The following is a 16,358-nucleotide window of genomic DNA, read 5'->3' as shown; positions in this document are numbered from 1 at the left end:
AATTAGTTTCACCTTCCCGGTTGTTCACCGCCATATTGTAATTAAGCTGTTTTCCTCACCGCCGCCATAGCATACAGTGTTGTATGAGTGTATCTAAGAGTGTATGTGCCAGTATGTTGCCAGTATGAAATGTGTAAATGGAATAACAGAATGAGTTTATTTATATTGTTCTTATTTTGGTTTTGTAAAATTATTTTGAATTCATCTGTATTTATTTTCCTTTTTGTCATAATGTTTTATGTCACTTATGGTCATTTTGGTTGTACCATTGTTTGTTTAATTTACAGAGTGTTTTAGTATTATTTAATAATTAATTTGGTGATTGTGTAATGAAGAACTGAATGAAATGGTGCTCTGGCCTGCGTAATATGTTAATTTTGGTTGTCTTTCTGTCAGTCCACAGCCACAGTTTCTCTATTTTGGCTACACAGTGTTCCCTAGCCTGTGCGCCGCTTGCTTCTGGTCCAGATTCCCCCTAGGTCTGGTGCCAGTAACATCAGCAATTTTAGATTCTGGAGACCGAGTTTGAAACACCTCCTGCACAAAATATCCTGCACCTTGTTCTGCTAAGGGGCCCTCCTACCTGACCAGAGAGCCATGTGTACCTTGTGCCTTTACCACACCGTCACATCTGACACTCCAATGCCCCAACGCTCCCACTGTAAGCCTTCGGAAGGTGGTTACACTATATGTGGGTTGGAAGGGCAAAGTTGCAGCATGCTGAATCTGAGAGAAAAAGAGGAACTAAATAAGGGACCAAAATCACTGCTAAGTTTGGTTTAAAAAAAAAAACAAAACAATTTTCTATTGTAAGTATTATTTATATTTTGCCTTGACTGTTTTATGTTTTGAATAGTTTGGATTTTCCATGTTTTATTCTGAAATATGCTGGTTTCAACTAAAGTGAGCTGTATTGTATTGTGAAAGGTAAGTAAGCATGATTTATCTATTTATTTATGTTATGAAAGTCTTCCCTGTAACACTTGTGATCTTACTATATTGTATATACAGTATATATATTACATTATATACATGTATTCATAACTTGGGAATAGCAGGCTGAGAATCACAGGACTTTACTGTAATGTATCAGCCGTCTGAATTTGACAGTCTTATAGACAAACATTTTAAGTTGCAATATCAGAATAAAACAATTGACAAAAAATCCTACTTTTGCAAGATTGATTCAAGACATTTTGATATCAATCAAGGCCTTTTTAGGTAAATAAATTCATTGCATTAAAACTAAGGATCCGTGGATACCCTGGTATTTTAATTCAACCAAACTCCCAATAAAGGTGTTCTCATTTACATGTTTTTCTGTTTCTCTTCCAAGCCATGTCTAAGATGCTCTGCTGCTAAGATAATTCAGATTTTATCACTGTGATGTTGTCTGACAAAATCAATAATCACATAAGTTAAAGACAAAGCGAATCAGAAAGAGCTATACTTGACATTGTTTTGACAGTTAGATAAAGCGTTGAAAATATTCTAAATGATGCTTACATTTAAACATATCATTTGTGAGTGTCTAAGTGTCTAAAACACGTTTTTTCTGCTGACCCCGTCCACAGCAGCACATCACTCAGATTCTGTGCCCATGTGCTGCAACAAATTTCCCTATGAGGACAATAATGGCGGCGTGCTGATCCGAATCTACTGCAGGTAACACCCTGACTATGCATGACTACCTCACAAAAGCCCATATCAAATGACCTGAACTAATCTTAAGTGCTCTAGAGGCAGTTCTTCCTGTTCTGTTGTTGGTAGATGTACAAACATTCCTGTGACAGTAAAACTTGAAATACAGTCTGATAACAACCGCTTACATCTATCACCCTCATCTTATCAACTGTTTAAATCATTTTTGACAATGATCTCACAGCATGTCCGGGGGGATACGTGCTCACCACAGTGACTATTGAAGAGTAACCGGACAGGCAGGTTTTTAAAGGCAGGGTTTGCTTGCTACTAAAAGACCAGTTACTGCTCTTGTATTGTCTCCAACCACAACGCACAAATTTGACTTTCACATGTCCACAACCAGATGAACATGTTCTCCTTTCATTTGCATGCACACAACTGCAGGTTTGACTTATGGTAGTCTGTGGTGGTTGCTTTTGTAAGAGGCAGGTTTTTAAAGGCAGGGCTATCTACAATGACTAATGAATAAAAAGGTCAGTATTTTAGTCCTGTAGTTCCCAACCTAGCACCATTGTAAACAGTAATACGGTAATTAGGGGTGATACAGGACAAAGATAACCTAGGTTTCACAGTCTGGTCTTGTTTCTGCGTTCTCTTGGTGCTGACAGATGAAAAAAGGTTTGAGAAGAGAACAGGAACAAGGTGGAGGTGAAAAAGATAAAAATGTGATTATAATTTTTCTGACTTTTAGATGCCAGATTTGTTTGGGCTGTGGAGATTCAGGTTCTTGAACACTGACACATTAAAAGATGATTTATGTACCTGCGTACATGTTCATACACACTAACAAGAGCATGTTTCAAAGTCTCAGCTCTCTGCAGTGGAGCTGAATTAGGTTGGCTTGCACCCTGCTTACTAAGTCATTCATCTGTCCGTCCATTAAAGGCCAAGAGGGACATGGGCTGGCTGGTGTTTAAGTGTACAACCTCCTTACAGAGGATGGAGAGAGAGAGATCCAATTTCACTGTGACTGAAGGAAAAAGAGGCCACTGACTCTGCACTGGGACTCTCACACACTCTTTGAATGTACTTGCATTTGTGCATCTTTGTGTTAATGTGTGTGTGTGTGTGTGTGCGTACTGTGAAGTGTTTAATAGTTAATAAGAGCCTTGTTTATTTGGCAGGGCTGCTGCCCACACAGCAGATGCTGCTCAAATGCTGAGAGATACAACTTAGGAAATACAGGAAACAGTTTGGATATTTAGTCAACACAAAGTGTAGCATATGGCAACCAACCCCCGTTCATTGAGAATTTGGAACATCTTAGAGCATTTTGGTGTTGTTTTTAAAACTGCAGAAAGATCTGTGTATCCATCACTGGTGTTAACTTTTTAATAGAATGGAAGATGACTTTTTCCAACGGATAATAATTTATAATCACATGAACATATGGGGCGCCAACTGTAAAGTGTAAAACAAATTAACAGTGTTCAGCACTGAAAGTGCCAAAACTTGCCAGAAATCTTTGGAGAGTATAGGTGGTCAAGGTTTAGAACATAGACTGTAAATAAAAATGGATGTAGGCTTCAGGTCTGAAAAGTGAAGCCAATGAGGAAGTGCAATATGACCAAGAACTGCTGGGGGCTGGCTTCAAAAAACTCTAATAAACTCCCATTCAAAAAAGGTCAACTTCTCTCATGAAATACTAAGTCAGTAAATTTTTTCCACAACTCATTGTAGTGCCATTGGCTAAATTCATTCATCCTGATCAGTGTTCTGTTGATCCATCTGAAATTTTCTCTAATTAATAAGTTATTAGATATTAAAGATTGGTATTTCTGGGGGCGTGACTGTTTGATTGACATGCCTGGTCTGGAGGGATTAACAAGTTGATGGAGCAGGCCTGGGAGGGGGGGTCACTGTAGACTGAGCCACCAGAGGAGAGCTCAAGTGGTATGCCCTTCGTTTTGACACAGTTGTGTTAAATTACAGTTATTTTCTAGTTATTTGAAGGTGGAGAAGCAATTTTCTACTGACAGTTTTGCTGTTAGTTATTTAATCATAATTGTTTTTTGGTCCACTGTAATTATGTTTTTTTTTTGCCATCAACCTGCCAGAGACTGCTAGAAGCACAGGTTGAAAATGAGGGGAAATTACTGGAGCCCATATAAGACAACAATCTGTGCAGTTTGAGGAGGATCGGTTCCTCACAGATAAGAGGGTAGGCAGATACATTTTTATCCTCTAACATGCTCTAGACAATTAAGTTTATAAATGTACTAATATTAGTGGTGGAAGTGACTGAAGTATAAACCTAACAAGGGGAATCGTTTATGTTGTAATTTATCTGAATGTGTGAGAGCAACATTTAACATCATGCTCAACCAGCCTTTGAACCCATTCATCTGGTTGTGGAGGAAGGAGACTGCATGGACAGCTCTAGTTCTCAAATGGGTTGTGATGATGATGCCACAAAACCACCTCTAGTTCGGCTTCCTCTGATGAGAGGACAGAGACCAACTGTTTAGAAGTTTGTGTATTGTTTTCTGTCTTTAGTATTGACAGTTTCAGTTTCTTGCTTTTGAATTCATTTCTGTTGTTGTTCATAGTCATATTTTTAAAAACAGATTTTTTTTAAATTAAACTGTGATTAAGTGATGGGTCAACTCCAGCAACCAGTTCACCCAGGACCAAAATGAGACTCTTAATAGATGGATACTGTTGTTACCTTTTTATACTTATGTATTAACCTTAACAAACTCTAGTGTGTATTGAAGATTTGACAGAGTTTGAAGCAGTTGTCACTCATGTAGATTAGTTTTATTCATAGCTCAGTTATTGTCATTGAGAAGTGTTAAATAAACCTGCTGTGGTTTGATTGCACTGAGCATGTTTTTACAAATTTACCATCTGCCTCACAGGCCACTTCGAACTAGTGCTTTCAGTGTTAATAAAACTGATAAGTACACAAGACACATAGAGAAACCACAAACTCGGATGTCTCTCTCAAAGTCCTTAATTGTCAATGTTGTAGGACAGTAACATTTAAACATTTCTGTTATTTATGTTGTTGATTAAAACTCACATAGAGATAGTCTTGTAATTACAAATTCTGGAAAAACTTACAGCAATGTCTTCTTGTTAGAGTATAATACTGTGGATGTTGGTAATTACAAAATTCATACCAGATATGCTCCATAAAAACTACAAACTTACAGCAAGGGCTTCATTAATAACTTCATTTCACATTTAAAAAAACGTTTAAAAAATGTACAACACTGGAAAGTTGTGTAAAAGAATGTAATAAATGGATGAATTAAATAATGTACACAATTTCCAATCAACTGTGACAAAAACTTAAAACAAAATAAAGGTGTGGATCAAGGCAAAGATGAACTTCACTGTCACAAGATAAGTTTATAAAATAAAAAGAGACAGCTGAATCTCCAGTGTAACATATTTTTAGTAATAAATGTTGGACATTAGAAATAACAATATAAAGATAATACTTTCTGGCTTACAGTGCTTCGTGCTGTAATCTTTATGAGTCAAAAGCCTTTACAATTAAAGTGAGCAAAGTGCAACAGTCTGTCGGTTGAATATAATGTATTGCTGACTGTTAGGTAATGGAGGCAAGGTGCAAAAAGTCCAGGAGCCGTTATTGATCATCAATCTTCGTGTGTGACACAGTTTACATGATGCAGACTCACAGTTTGAAGGGAGAAGCTGCTCTGAAGTCTGTTCATATTCTGCAGAACCAAAACACATAATGTTAGATCATGTTCTACAGTTTTACGTTAGCTTACAAACAGTAACTTAAGATACAGTACAAGTTTCTTCTCATGTATGCGACATTTACCAGATGTGGACGTGTGTGGAGTTGGCTTCTAAAATTAGTTTAACAGTTAGCTTATAAAGTTTACCTTATTACGTGTTACGAGTAATGGAAGTTAACTGTAGCCCTGAGCTTGATGCAGTCAGGTAGCCGGTGTAGGTGGATGTGCTCAGCGTGTTTAGTGTCCTCGGTCAGATCAACCCCCCAACTCCTTCCCCAGCTCCACCCTCTCATCCAAATATGGTTTCCTCCGGCTCTAAAAAAAACAATGGGTGACATCATGGGAGGGTTGTCACGTATAGGTTTAGAAGCCAGCACCATTTGAGGCAAAAATTAAAGATGATGAACAGAGATGCAGCGTCCAAATAGGCTGCTCCAGTGGAAAGGGCATGCTTTTATTTCGATGCACATTTGTTCCACTGTAGGTAGAGAGCTTCTGTTTTTGATGTGCATTATCTATGTTCCAACCTCAGAGAAAGTGTTATCTCTGCCGCTGTTGAGGAAATACACACACACACACACACACACACACACACACACACACACACACACACACACACTGTTCTGTTGACACCAGACACCAGGCCATGTAACACTCAAGTCTAACTGGTTTTGGGATTTATATGTTAACTGATGCATATTTCAGTCACCCTCTGCCTTACGCCATTGGTCAGGACAAAGAGTAGGTGTGCCATCAGTCAGGTGACACAACTGTTGCTCGCTAACAAAAGGGTGAGAGTAAAGTCAACAGTTTTCCTGGGCTGTATTTCACTTGTCTAACCGCCTGTTTCAGTCATTTTCTGTCTGGGTCCTGCAGTATATCTACACACTCATCTTCCAAGCAGCAACAGCATTTCCGGCCCCACGGGACCAGCAGGTATTTCACCGTAGCCTATTCTCCATCTGTTTTACACTTTGCTGTTTTGAAAATGAACATTGATAATACTTTTTGAAGGAGGAACAATTTCAGTGCAGAAATTTGGACCCAAACAAACACTGTATGACGATCAATTTGGCTTTTCATGCCACATTTAGTTACAGATTGAAATTATGAATTTTTAAATGACTTACCCCTGCTGCCTCTGATTTCACTGTTAGTTTAAACGATCAAACTCAGTGTGGTAATTTCTATGATATTTTAATATTGACATCATACTAATAAGTTGATGGTGAAATGTGTTGCCAATGATCATGATAAGATATTCTTCTTTCCTTGCAGTTTTAATATGGCTTCCTCTCCCAGTTTTTCTGGTTTACGAGCCATTCTGATAGTGACTCTCGTGCTGGCTGGAGCCATAGTCCTGCTTTTAATGTACTATACGCCACTTTTATCTGCCATATGTCGTCCTCCCCTGGTTAATTCAAGATGGCAGTTAAAGCAGCCAAACAGCAGTGCAGTGACCGACAAACCTGTCGTGCTGCTGTGGTTCTGGCCTGAAAAAAAAAGTTTTGATTTGCAAGACTGTAAGAAGCTTTTCAACATCGACAGCTGCCACCTCACAGATGATAGGTCTATGTACTCCAGGGCTGAGGCAGTTTTGATATTTCACAGAGCTATCTCCGATGACCTCTCCAACCTTCCTACCTCACCAAGACCCAGATTTCAAAGGTGGATCTGGTTTAACATGGACCCACCCACCAACACACGCAAGATAGAAGGCATTCAAGGCCTTTTTAATTTAACCTTGAGCTACAGGAAGGATGCAGACATCCACATTCGTTGGAAACTGACTGCCAAGAAGAAACCAGCTGAGGATTTTGTGCTACCAAAGAAAGAACGATTGCTTTGTTGGATTGTGGATAACAATGATGTCAACACAACAGCTGTGGGGAAATACAGCTATTACAAAGAGCTCATAAAATACATAAAGGTGGATGTCCTTTACAACTCCTCTGCAGAATCCTTTAAGGGTGAAGACTATTTCCAGATGATTAGCAGCTGCAAATTCTTCCTTTCCTTTGAGAACTCAATTCACAAAGATTACATTACAGAAACATTCAGTGGTCCTCTCGCAGTTGGCACCGTGCCGATAGTGTTGGGCCCACCGAGACACAACTATGAGGATTTTGTGCCAGGTACTTCCTTCATACATGTAAATGACTTTCCTGACGCCATGAAGCTGGCTGACCTCATCATTAGGCTGGATGAAGATAACGAGGCTTATATGCAATACTTTAATTGGCGACGTTTCTATACTGTCAGACGCCATCTTACAGAGAATTATGAGTTTGCACTTCCTATCTGTCAGGCCTGTCACTATGTACACATGAACAAGGAATACAGAGCTGTACCTGATCTGTACAAGTGGTTCTTATAGTGCCACTAATTTATATACTGTACCTCTGTGACGATGATGCCAAGAGAAGTACTCGCTACTGTATTGCTCATAGATAATCATTCAACTTTCTTCCCCAACACAGAGGAAATGGTGGATTTGGTGAAACATCATGGGGAACCATATCGACATTGTCCTGTAAAACCCTCATGTCTCCAAACCTTTTCTTGACCATAGGAAAACAGGCCTGTTTTTAGTTTTCTGACAACATTTTTCAGATATTCCAATTAGGTTCTAAATTATTTATCTAGCTTGAAAAGAAGGAGAATTTCCTCAGTCCAATATGCAACAACTATTTTTTTAGTTGTTTCTTTTTTAATCTAAAACACCAAATACAGGGATAGCCTATATGGTTTTCCACTGGAAAGCAACAATCAGGTTTTTGAATTATCCCAGTTATATTTTTCAGTTATGTTTCAACCCAGATATCCTTACTCAAGTACCCAAGTAGAAACCAGCACAACGTGGCATGTAAACACCTCAGACAGGTTTCTCAACATTCTTGTCAACGTTGCTGCCTCACTCCAGCACTGACTTACAGGAGTTGTAATTTAGAGCCCATTATATTATTGAGCTCCGTCTCCTTCAACATCATATCACACTTTTTTTTTATCTCTCAGAAAATGTAATAGTGTATTAGGGCTTGGGTTTTTAAAGTGAAATGTACTGAAATGAGTGGTCTTCAGACACTCAAACTAATATTATCAGGTGATCAAAATGAACATCAAAGGCTTATTTTCTGGTTAATATGTATGTGTATATATCTATAGTATGTCACCTTACAGATAGTTTTGTTTTTTATTTGTCAAATGGATTAATGGATTAATCAGAACAATGAGGAACTGTTTGTGAAAAAGAAAAACTTGTTTTTTTTAATGTAAGTTTTCAATGTTGTAAACTCCTTGACTGCCATTGTATTGTGTCACTTAGCTCCTACTATGTAAGAAAGTGTATTTTTGTTATTTGGTTGAAAGAGCTCTTTAATACCCCTTAATCTGTGAACATCTAAATTATGAAATTAAAAAGTCTGCATGGTTTAAACATCAGGATGGCTCCATCATCAATGTGAGAGTGATTGTGGGCATGATGATGAACACAGTGGAAAAAATCTAAAAAAATGTTTGAAAACTCACAATGATTCATGAAAACAATTAAGTTTATGAAAACAAATAGACAATGCCTCACACTAGTTCCTTCCATGATATTACATATATAGGCTATGCAGATCCACACAGGCATTTAATTATCATTTTCGCAAATGAACAGATTTCATTTCAGATATCAGTAATTGTGATTTTGGATATTTTGTCACATTTGAGTGTAATCTACAGATACACAGCACATTCCTGAGTAATCTGCTTCCTATTCTACCTGAGACTAGAGTAATGACTCATGAAGTCCCAGCTGGCTTGATTACTGAGGTGATATAGAAAGAACACTGATCATGGTCTATTATAGTTTTCAGTATCATTAAGTTAAAATAATTACATCTAAATTTCCTTTCAGGTGAGGCTGGGAAAGGGAGACAAGGGGAGCAAAAAAACAAAAATGATGTCAATGTGTGGGTTCATCTGTAATTATTGAGCCTGAAACAAGAACATGAAGGAAAACATAGATGACATATGTGCTTGTTGGAAGAGCAAAGGCTGGATGTAAGGATGCATTGTTTAGCCATAAAAAGGTGAGGACACGGAGATCTTATTGCCCTTCCAGTTATTTGAACTTAATATGGTTTTATTGGATTTGTCTTGAGAAGACTCTCATAAGCTGAATGTGTTGCTGCTCTGAAAGGTGCAGTTTACAGTTTACAGTTGAATTGGGATCACATGTCTAAATCGCAGTAATCATAACAGCACTCTTGTATAGTGAGTTGTATTGTAAATACACTATTTCTTTTCCCTCCTTTTATCATGTTTTATTCCATATAACGATAATTTTCTGTCCTCTGTTTCATTGTAGAATTTTTATATTGTAAATATGTAAAGACATTCAATTCTGTATTTCTTTTATAACTTGTCTTAAGCGCTTTTCTGCATCATATAAAGCACTTTTTGTTGAAGGGTGCTGTTGATTTGTTGTCGGTAACTCTATTCAGCCGATCCAGTGAAGGTCCATTTAATTCCAACCGGCCGTGTCAGCTGTCCTGAGTGATTATTTACGCTCTCATTTTATACCAGCTTGAGTCTGGAGCGCAAGCTGCGAGTCATGATCTCAGGATGGTCAAGTCCTGGCTAAGGCCCTGGGTGATGCACTTGTGAGCGTGTGCGCGTATTCGTATATTGTGCGTGTGCGTGCCTGTGTGTGTGTGTGTGTGTGTGTGTGTGTGTGTGATTGCGGTGCTTGCTCAGTAGCTTAACCAGCGCCGAGCAGCACACACTCACTCTTGCAAGCGGATGAACTTCACCAGAGCGCTTCCTCCTGACAGACAATAGGCTCTCCGACCGCAAAGACGGCCGTTTCCCTCCGCCAGTTTTGAATACTTTGCTTCCCTCTAACCTTTCTACTCGACTTGGATATACTTATTCTTTTCCAGCCGGGCATGAAGCAATAGAAACGCACCGCCCTCGGTCCACCGAGAAGCGGACTCCTCTCTCCTCTCTCACCCCTCATCCTGCCGGAGCTGGAGAGATGCCCGGGGTAGGATGTGCTCCAGCCGCAAGATCCTGTGGAGCCTGCTCCTGCTGTCCTTGGTGGAGGTGGGCCTGGGTGTGGCGAGCATCGTCCTGGGAGCCGTGGGCATCAGCTGGGTTCGGGGCGAACACAAGCCGCAGCAGGGCGACGCATCCCCGGTCTGGAGCGGACTCTGTGTACGTCCTAGGAACAACTCAGACCCTTGTTCTTTAGCTTGTTTACTTCCACAGAGGATAAGTAATTCCAAGGATGTATATTAAACTCTTTCTATGTACCCGCCTTTGTGAGGAATGCTTTTTAAATACAGTTTTAGTAGCTGTTGATGTCTGTAAGTAGGCTACCTATTCAAATAAGACATTGAGGCTATATATTAATGGACGACTAACGACGAACTGAGCTTTTGAATGAATTAAATAACATTGACAAACACTTAAAATCTGAAAACAAATCACCGTTTTAAAATTAAAGTCAGTCCATCTTTCTATTTAAGGGCTTTTTCATGGTGCCAGACTCAGAAACAGCTTTTTGTGTGATTGGGGGATTTAAATGATTTTTGTTCATGCTGGCTATTTATCTAATATTAATCACTAAGAAGTTCTGGCCCTTCCCCCTTTCCCCTCCCGGTATTAATAGCCTGGTCATAGCAAAGAGTAAATATTTTGGCAGTGTTTGTCAATTAGATGTTTGAGATATACTCAGCCCCACTAGATGCCTCTGTGCTGGAGCTAAAGATTGGTTTCATTAATTCATGCTTGAAAGTGCTTAGGAGGGTCAAAGCTTTTACATACAATCATCCTCTCACTCTACTGCATATGTTTCCTAGTGTTACAGTGTTGCTCTCAACCTCATTGTCTTGATTTTGCTGCTGCAGTGAAAAGATGAGTTTCTGACATTTTTGGCAGCCATAATTACCCTCAAATCAGCGATGTTACTACTCCAGCAGGGGAAACGCAGTCTCTGTTTCAGTAGCTATTGCTAAGAATAACTCGAAGTTCCTGAAGCTCAGGCACCATGAATCATAATATTTGTATTAGATCTTTGCAAAGTTTGGAGTATCTAAAAGACTTCTGAAGTGTGTTTGCATATGTAGGTGTGCAGTGAACCGAATGGGGGAGACAGCTATTAGTGATGTGACACATACATTGTACATTTGAGTGTGCTCCCACAGTGCCGTGTGTGAAGTTGCTGCAAAGCTGTTATGCAATGTGATGCCTGTGTGTTCAGCCTCACAGCTGTTGAGCGCTGTCTGCTGAGTCAGCCATCCGTGTCTCATGATTACCCAAAGGTTTAGATGGCATGAGAGTCATTACGACTCATTGGCCACTGTCCCAAAAATGAATTGAGTAATCTTTTTTTTTTTAGTGTCCTGCTGAAGGAAAAGTGATTGTCATTAACTTCTGTTATGTTGCAGTGCATTTCCATGAATTTGGCCAAAGCTTTGCAGGAATTTCTTCAAACATGACAAAGCCTCAATAGGTATTTTAAATTTGTGGCCAGCAAAAATCCATTAGAGTGTGTAATTTCTAAAACAAAAGACCCAATCTTCTTTAAAATCAGTCAGTTCTTGTATCATATTATATCTTCAGATGTCCCTGATGTAAATGAAAGGATTAGGATTTTTTTTATTTTTCAAAATTAAACTGAGAAACTCAGTGTTGTTTCATGTCTTACAATAAAAATAGGAAAAGTAGCTGGACAAAAAAATCTTAATTTCAAATGTCCACTTACTGATGAAGGCAGAGTCAAATGTTGAGTTCCCATTTTTTGAGTCTGAGTCCAAGTATGAGTCTCCAAAGCAGAGTGAGTAGAGTCCATGTCAAGTCTGAGTCGAGTCCCCATTACCTGAGTCCCAGTCATGTTCCAAGATGGGCTCCAGTGCCACGCCCTGGCACAGTCAAAGAGCTGACATACAAATAAAAATGTCGACATTAAATACAAATGACACAGCTGTCACCATTTGAAAGGGAGTTTATTTACTGTGTGTGGCACAATAGCCATACAAATACACTTGCAAACACATACATACAGTAAAACTCCTTGTCTCCAACATCCAAGTTTAGACTCCAGTTTGAGTCAAAGCCAAATCCTACAAGTACTACGATACTGCATCACACACATACACACACAAACACACACACACACACACACACACAGCTCTTCCAGTTCAGTTGGAATTGCTGACATCCAGGACAATATGGCTTCCTGCTAGAAGCCCACAATGACACTCTATTTTTAGCGGGAGAAAATTGCATCTGAGTAACTGAGTGTAAAGAATACATTCACCCTTTCTATTGTCAAGACAGGGAGGAGGTGTTAGAAATATTTTAAAGGTTCATATCACTTCTTAACTGGTTGTTTTCTCAAAGACAAACTAACTAGAACTTTTGGAACTGTTTATTCATTTGTTGTTGTTCTCTATTTCCAGTTTCTGGTCTGTGGGATGTGTGGAGTGCTGTGTGCACGAAAGAGGACAGGTCTTATTGTAAGTACTCGTATATATTTAGTTGTTTTGTTTAGGACCGAGCATCCTCTTTTGTCGTCCTGTCTTCTTCGTCTATTAGACGGTGGTCTTGCTCTATAAACAGCATATTCCTGTATACGGTGTGTTTCAATGTGGTATTGGTTAATTAATGGTTATTGGATGTGGTTAATCACTTTCTTGGTGAGAGTTATACAAGAAAATCGAAACCACTCTCGTATTTGTTCAGTAAATATAAGGATAGAGCCAGACAATATTTAGCTTAGCTTAGTGTAAGGGCTGGAAACAGGAGGATAGCAGATAGTCTGGCTCTGTCCGAAAGTAACAAAATCCACCTACCCGCACCCCTGAAGTTCACAGATTAATATATTATATCTTGTTTATTTAGTCTGCAAAAAAGCCAACGAGTAAAAATGACAGTTCACTTTATGCGACGGAGCTAAGCTAAGCTAAGCTAACTGTCTGCAGGCTGTAGATTCATTTTAACAGAAAATATTATGTGTTTGCCACCCAATAGTCAAAACAATATTAATCCACTCTGGAGTGCACATACTGTATATCCATAAGGATGCAATCTGAAGGATGCAGCCTAATATTGATAACAGATACAGGTCTGCATAATCTACCCCTGTTTACAAGAAAAGACTGTTCAATCCTGTCAATAACCCAAAGTTGCGTTTGCGAGTGTGTGTGCGCGTGTGTGTGTTGTCCTCTCAGCTTGTGCAAACAGTGTGCTCTGAAAGAGACATCTGAGGAAACCAGAGGAGACAAGCAGTCACCTCTCCTCTTCTCTTTCTGTCGCTCTCTCCATCTTTGTTGCTCAGTGATCACCTCACAGTGTCTCAGTCACTCAGAGTCCTTGTGTTTCTCTCTGACTGTCTCTGTCTCCTTTGGGGAGGGCATCAATGATGGATTAGTGTCAGCACAGTCTGCTGTAACAGAGACATCCCTCAACCTTTCTCTCTCATCTGCCTCACCCTATCCATCTGTCTTTGTCGTCATCTTTCTACTCATGCCTCTCCCGTTTCTTCATCTCTCATCCATTTGTCTATACCTTCTCTGTTCAATCTCATTCTCCCAGTCGTTTTGATGTTCTGACTCGCTCCATCTTCCTCTCCTCATCTCCTTCCATCCTCTTCTTTCTTGTCTGCCTTTGGGGTGATGATTGAATTAGGTTGGCTTGGCTCCGGACTCCTGCCAGCCACTTTCCACACTTCACCGGGTAATGACTGAAATTGGAGATGCCTTTTTCCATGCAGTTAAAGGCACTAAAGGCATCTTTACTGGGAGCAATGAAAAAGAACCTGTGCCCCAGACACAATATGTGCATACACAATGAATGGAGAGTAGAACTGAATCGATTGAATTTTATTATTCTCATTGCAAAGTAAAGGAACTGCAATCAGTTTCCCATCAGATCCTGCAGATTCTCATACTGGGTTTGAGTTTTCCAGATAATGATAATAATAAGAAAGTAATCCCTAAAATGTGTTTGATTAAATACTGAAAGTAATATCTCATCACACAAATCACACACATACAAGCACAAATACAGCAAGTGAGTGATACAAGCATTATTTAAAAGCTGTGCAATATTTCTGAAAGAGATGGTGTGCTTTCAGAGCAATCCAATTTTCTAATAGGAAATGAGATTTATTTTGACTGATACACATAACTCATTACAGCAGCCGTCGTCCAAACAGCAGAATGATGGAGACGGAAGCTGAACAGTAGTTTGTGTATCTCCCATCTCATCACATTTTGTCAGTTAGTTTACAGTTTTGGTGATAGGATATCAATTCTGCCGTTTGCATTACCATAAACCATTCTCTATCTCTGCCTCTCTGTGTTCCTTAGATGATCCTGTTTTCAGCGTGCTGCATCTGTGGTCTGATTGGTGGGATCCTCAACTTCCAGTTTGTTCGGGCGCTGAACAAACGACCGGACTCGATGCACTCCATCCACCTGGCTGCCATGACTCTGGCCTGTCTGGGTAAACAAAAAAAAAAAAATTACACAACACAACAAAACTATTGTGCAATGCAACACAGCATAGAAAAAAAGTTTGTATTCATGAATGTGACATGCATATGCGATCAAAATGTCTCGTCCAGGGATCTCATCCTGTACCTTATCTACATGGCTGACCTGTCGCTTGGCTAGCTCTGAGCAGCAGAGGATGTTCCTGGAGAGGGAACACTCGTTGCACCACTCACACGAGATGACTGAGAAGGTGGGAGAACATAGCAGCAACAGTGGCAACAATGGCCTGTAGCTCCAACATATATTGAATATTGCATGGATATTGCATTTTAAGTTATCAAGTGTGCTTGCATGTCCTCTTAACAGGAGGTCCTGGATAACTCCAGTAACGGCATTCCTCAGATCTCCTACAACGGACACAGTGCAGCGTCACCATGATGATGTATCACCAAAGGCGAAATGCACACACTGAAACCGAAACTTTGGCAATGAATCGAATGCTGTCAGAAGACAAATGTAGCATGTACTTTCTTCTACATATCCTGCGACATACACAGTAACCATACTCTGAGAAAAGGGTGTGAATCCAAGTGTCTCGTCTTGGAACCCTTTTGTCTGCCACAAGAGTGAGAAAGACATCTTGACAGCAAGAAGGAGACATTTGTGCGTCTGAATAATTATGCAAACATGGGTTCAAACCCCCTTTGTTCAACTGAAACCAAAGCCAGGATGGTGTGACAATTCAGGTGACAAACATTGGCGTGACATCGTCTGACCTTTAAGCTAATGAGCAGGAAGGATAGATTTTATCCAATCAGATGCCTCAAAGTGATGAGCACAAACCAAGCATGCAGCTGATTCACTTGTTTTGAAGAGCTACTGCTATTTCAGTCCCAATGTCCTTATTCTCTCTCTCGCTGTGTCTTGTTATGGAATGTAAATGTCGAGATAGCAAACAGTAAACTGTATATATCGTCTGATAATGGAATGCTTTGACATGAAAATACAGTGATTCCTAATGTACTGTACTGTATATCCATGCTTGTATATCAGGAAACTAATCGTATCTATAAATCAGGCATATTTTTATAAATGCTTCTTATAAAAGGGAATTAAATTAAAGTCTGAGTGATGGTTTATCTAGCACAGATTATTTCAATGGAATCGTGTGTGACTTTTTTATATAATGGTTTAATTTACATGTTATTCGACTAGGCACACCTAGTCTCACTGAACTGAACAGACTCCTTTCAGAAAATAAAGTTTTAAAAGTCAGTCTTGTTTGGGTGGACTAACCTGTTAGCTAAGAGGGTGTGTGAGGGAGGTGATCTAGATTTACCATGCAGATATATGAAACCATACTACACTGAAAACCTCACAGACAAAAGGTTTTACACACACTACTGAAGCCCTACCACACAAACAGGTGAAACATTATACTCTCACACAC

The 16,358-nt window shown here is 39.5% G+C and overlaps 2 protein-coding genes and 1 long non-coding RNA gene across 4 annotated transcripts; 2 read left to right on the top strand and 1 right to left on the bottom strand.

Annotated features, from left to right (window-relative positions):
* Nucleotides 1-622: 622 nt before the first annotated feature.
* LOC139634102 (transmembrane protein 196) lies at nucleotides 623-16,072 on the top strand. 2 transcript variants are annotated; one of them, XM_071500361.1, is made up of 7 exons: nucleotides 623-809; nucleotides 1,575-1,665; nucleotides 10,349-10,622; nucleotides 12,872-12,928; nucleotides 14,783-14,918; nucleotides 15,040-15,158; nucleotides 15,275-16,072. In XM_071500361.1, the coding sequence occupies exons 3-7, from the start codon at nucleotides 10,458-10,460 to the stop codon at nucleotides 15,344-15,346; spliced, it is 549 nt and encodes a 182-aa protein (XP_071356462.1). In that variant the 5' UTR covers nucleotides 623-809; nucleotides 1,575-1,665; nucleotides 10,349-10,457; the 3' UTR covers nucleotides 15,347-16,072. The 2 variants fall into 2 exon arrangements, with proteins under 2 accessions (XP_071356462.1, XP_071356463.1); XM_071500362.1 differs by lacking the exon at nucleotides 623-809 and having other exon boundaries at nucleotides 1,565-1,665.
* Nucleotides 4,443-5,990, bottom strand: LOC139634103 (uncharacterized). Its single transcript, XR_011693902.1, has 2 exons — nucleotides 5,568-5,990; nucleotides 4,443-5,393 (listed from the first exon to the last, which is right to left on the bottom strand). It is a non-coding gene; the product is annotated as an uncharacterized lncRNA (long non-coding RNA).
* Nucleotides 6,179-8,861, top strand: LOC139634101 (4-galactosyl-N-acetylglucosaminide 3-alpha-L-fucosyltransferase 9-like). Its single transcript, XM_071500360.1, has 2 exons — nucleotides 6,179-6,356; nucleotides 6,699-8,861. The coding sequence occupies exon 2, from the start codon at nucleotides 6,706-6,708 to the stop codon at nucleotides 7,795-7,797; it is 1,092 nt and encodes a 363-aa protein (XP_071356461.1). The 5' UTR covers nucleotides 6,179-6,356; nucleotides 6,699-6,705; the 3' UTR covers nucleotides 7,798-8,861.
* Nucleotides 16,073-16,358: the final 286 nt, after the last annotated feature.

The sequence above is a fragment of the Trachinotus anak genome, unplaced genomic scaffold (genome assembly GCF_046630095.1).
Source record: "Trachinotus anak isolate AG129_WGS33_773 ecotype Australia unplaced genomic scaffold, CSIRO_AGI_Tana_v1 ptg000016l, whole genome shotgun sequence".
Taxonomy (NCBI): domain Eukaryota; kingdom Metazoa; phylum Chordata; class Actinopteri; order Carangiformes; family Carangidae; genus Trachinotus; species Trachinotus anak.
Note: the sequence above shows the minus strand (reverse complement) of the source record. Positions and strands in the feature narration are given on the sequence as shown.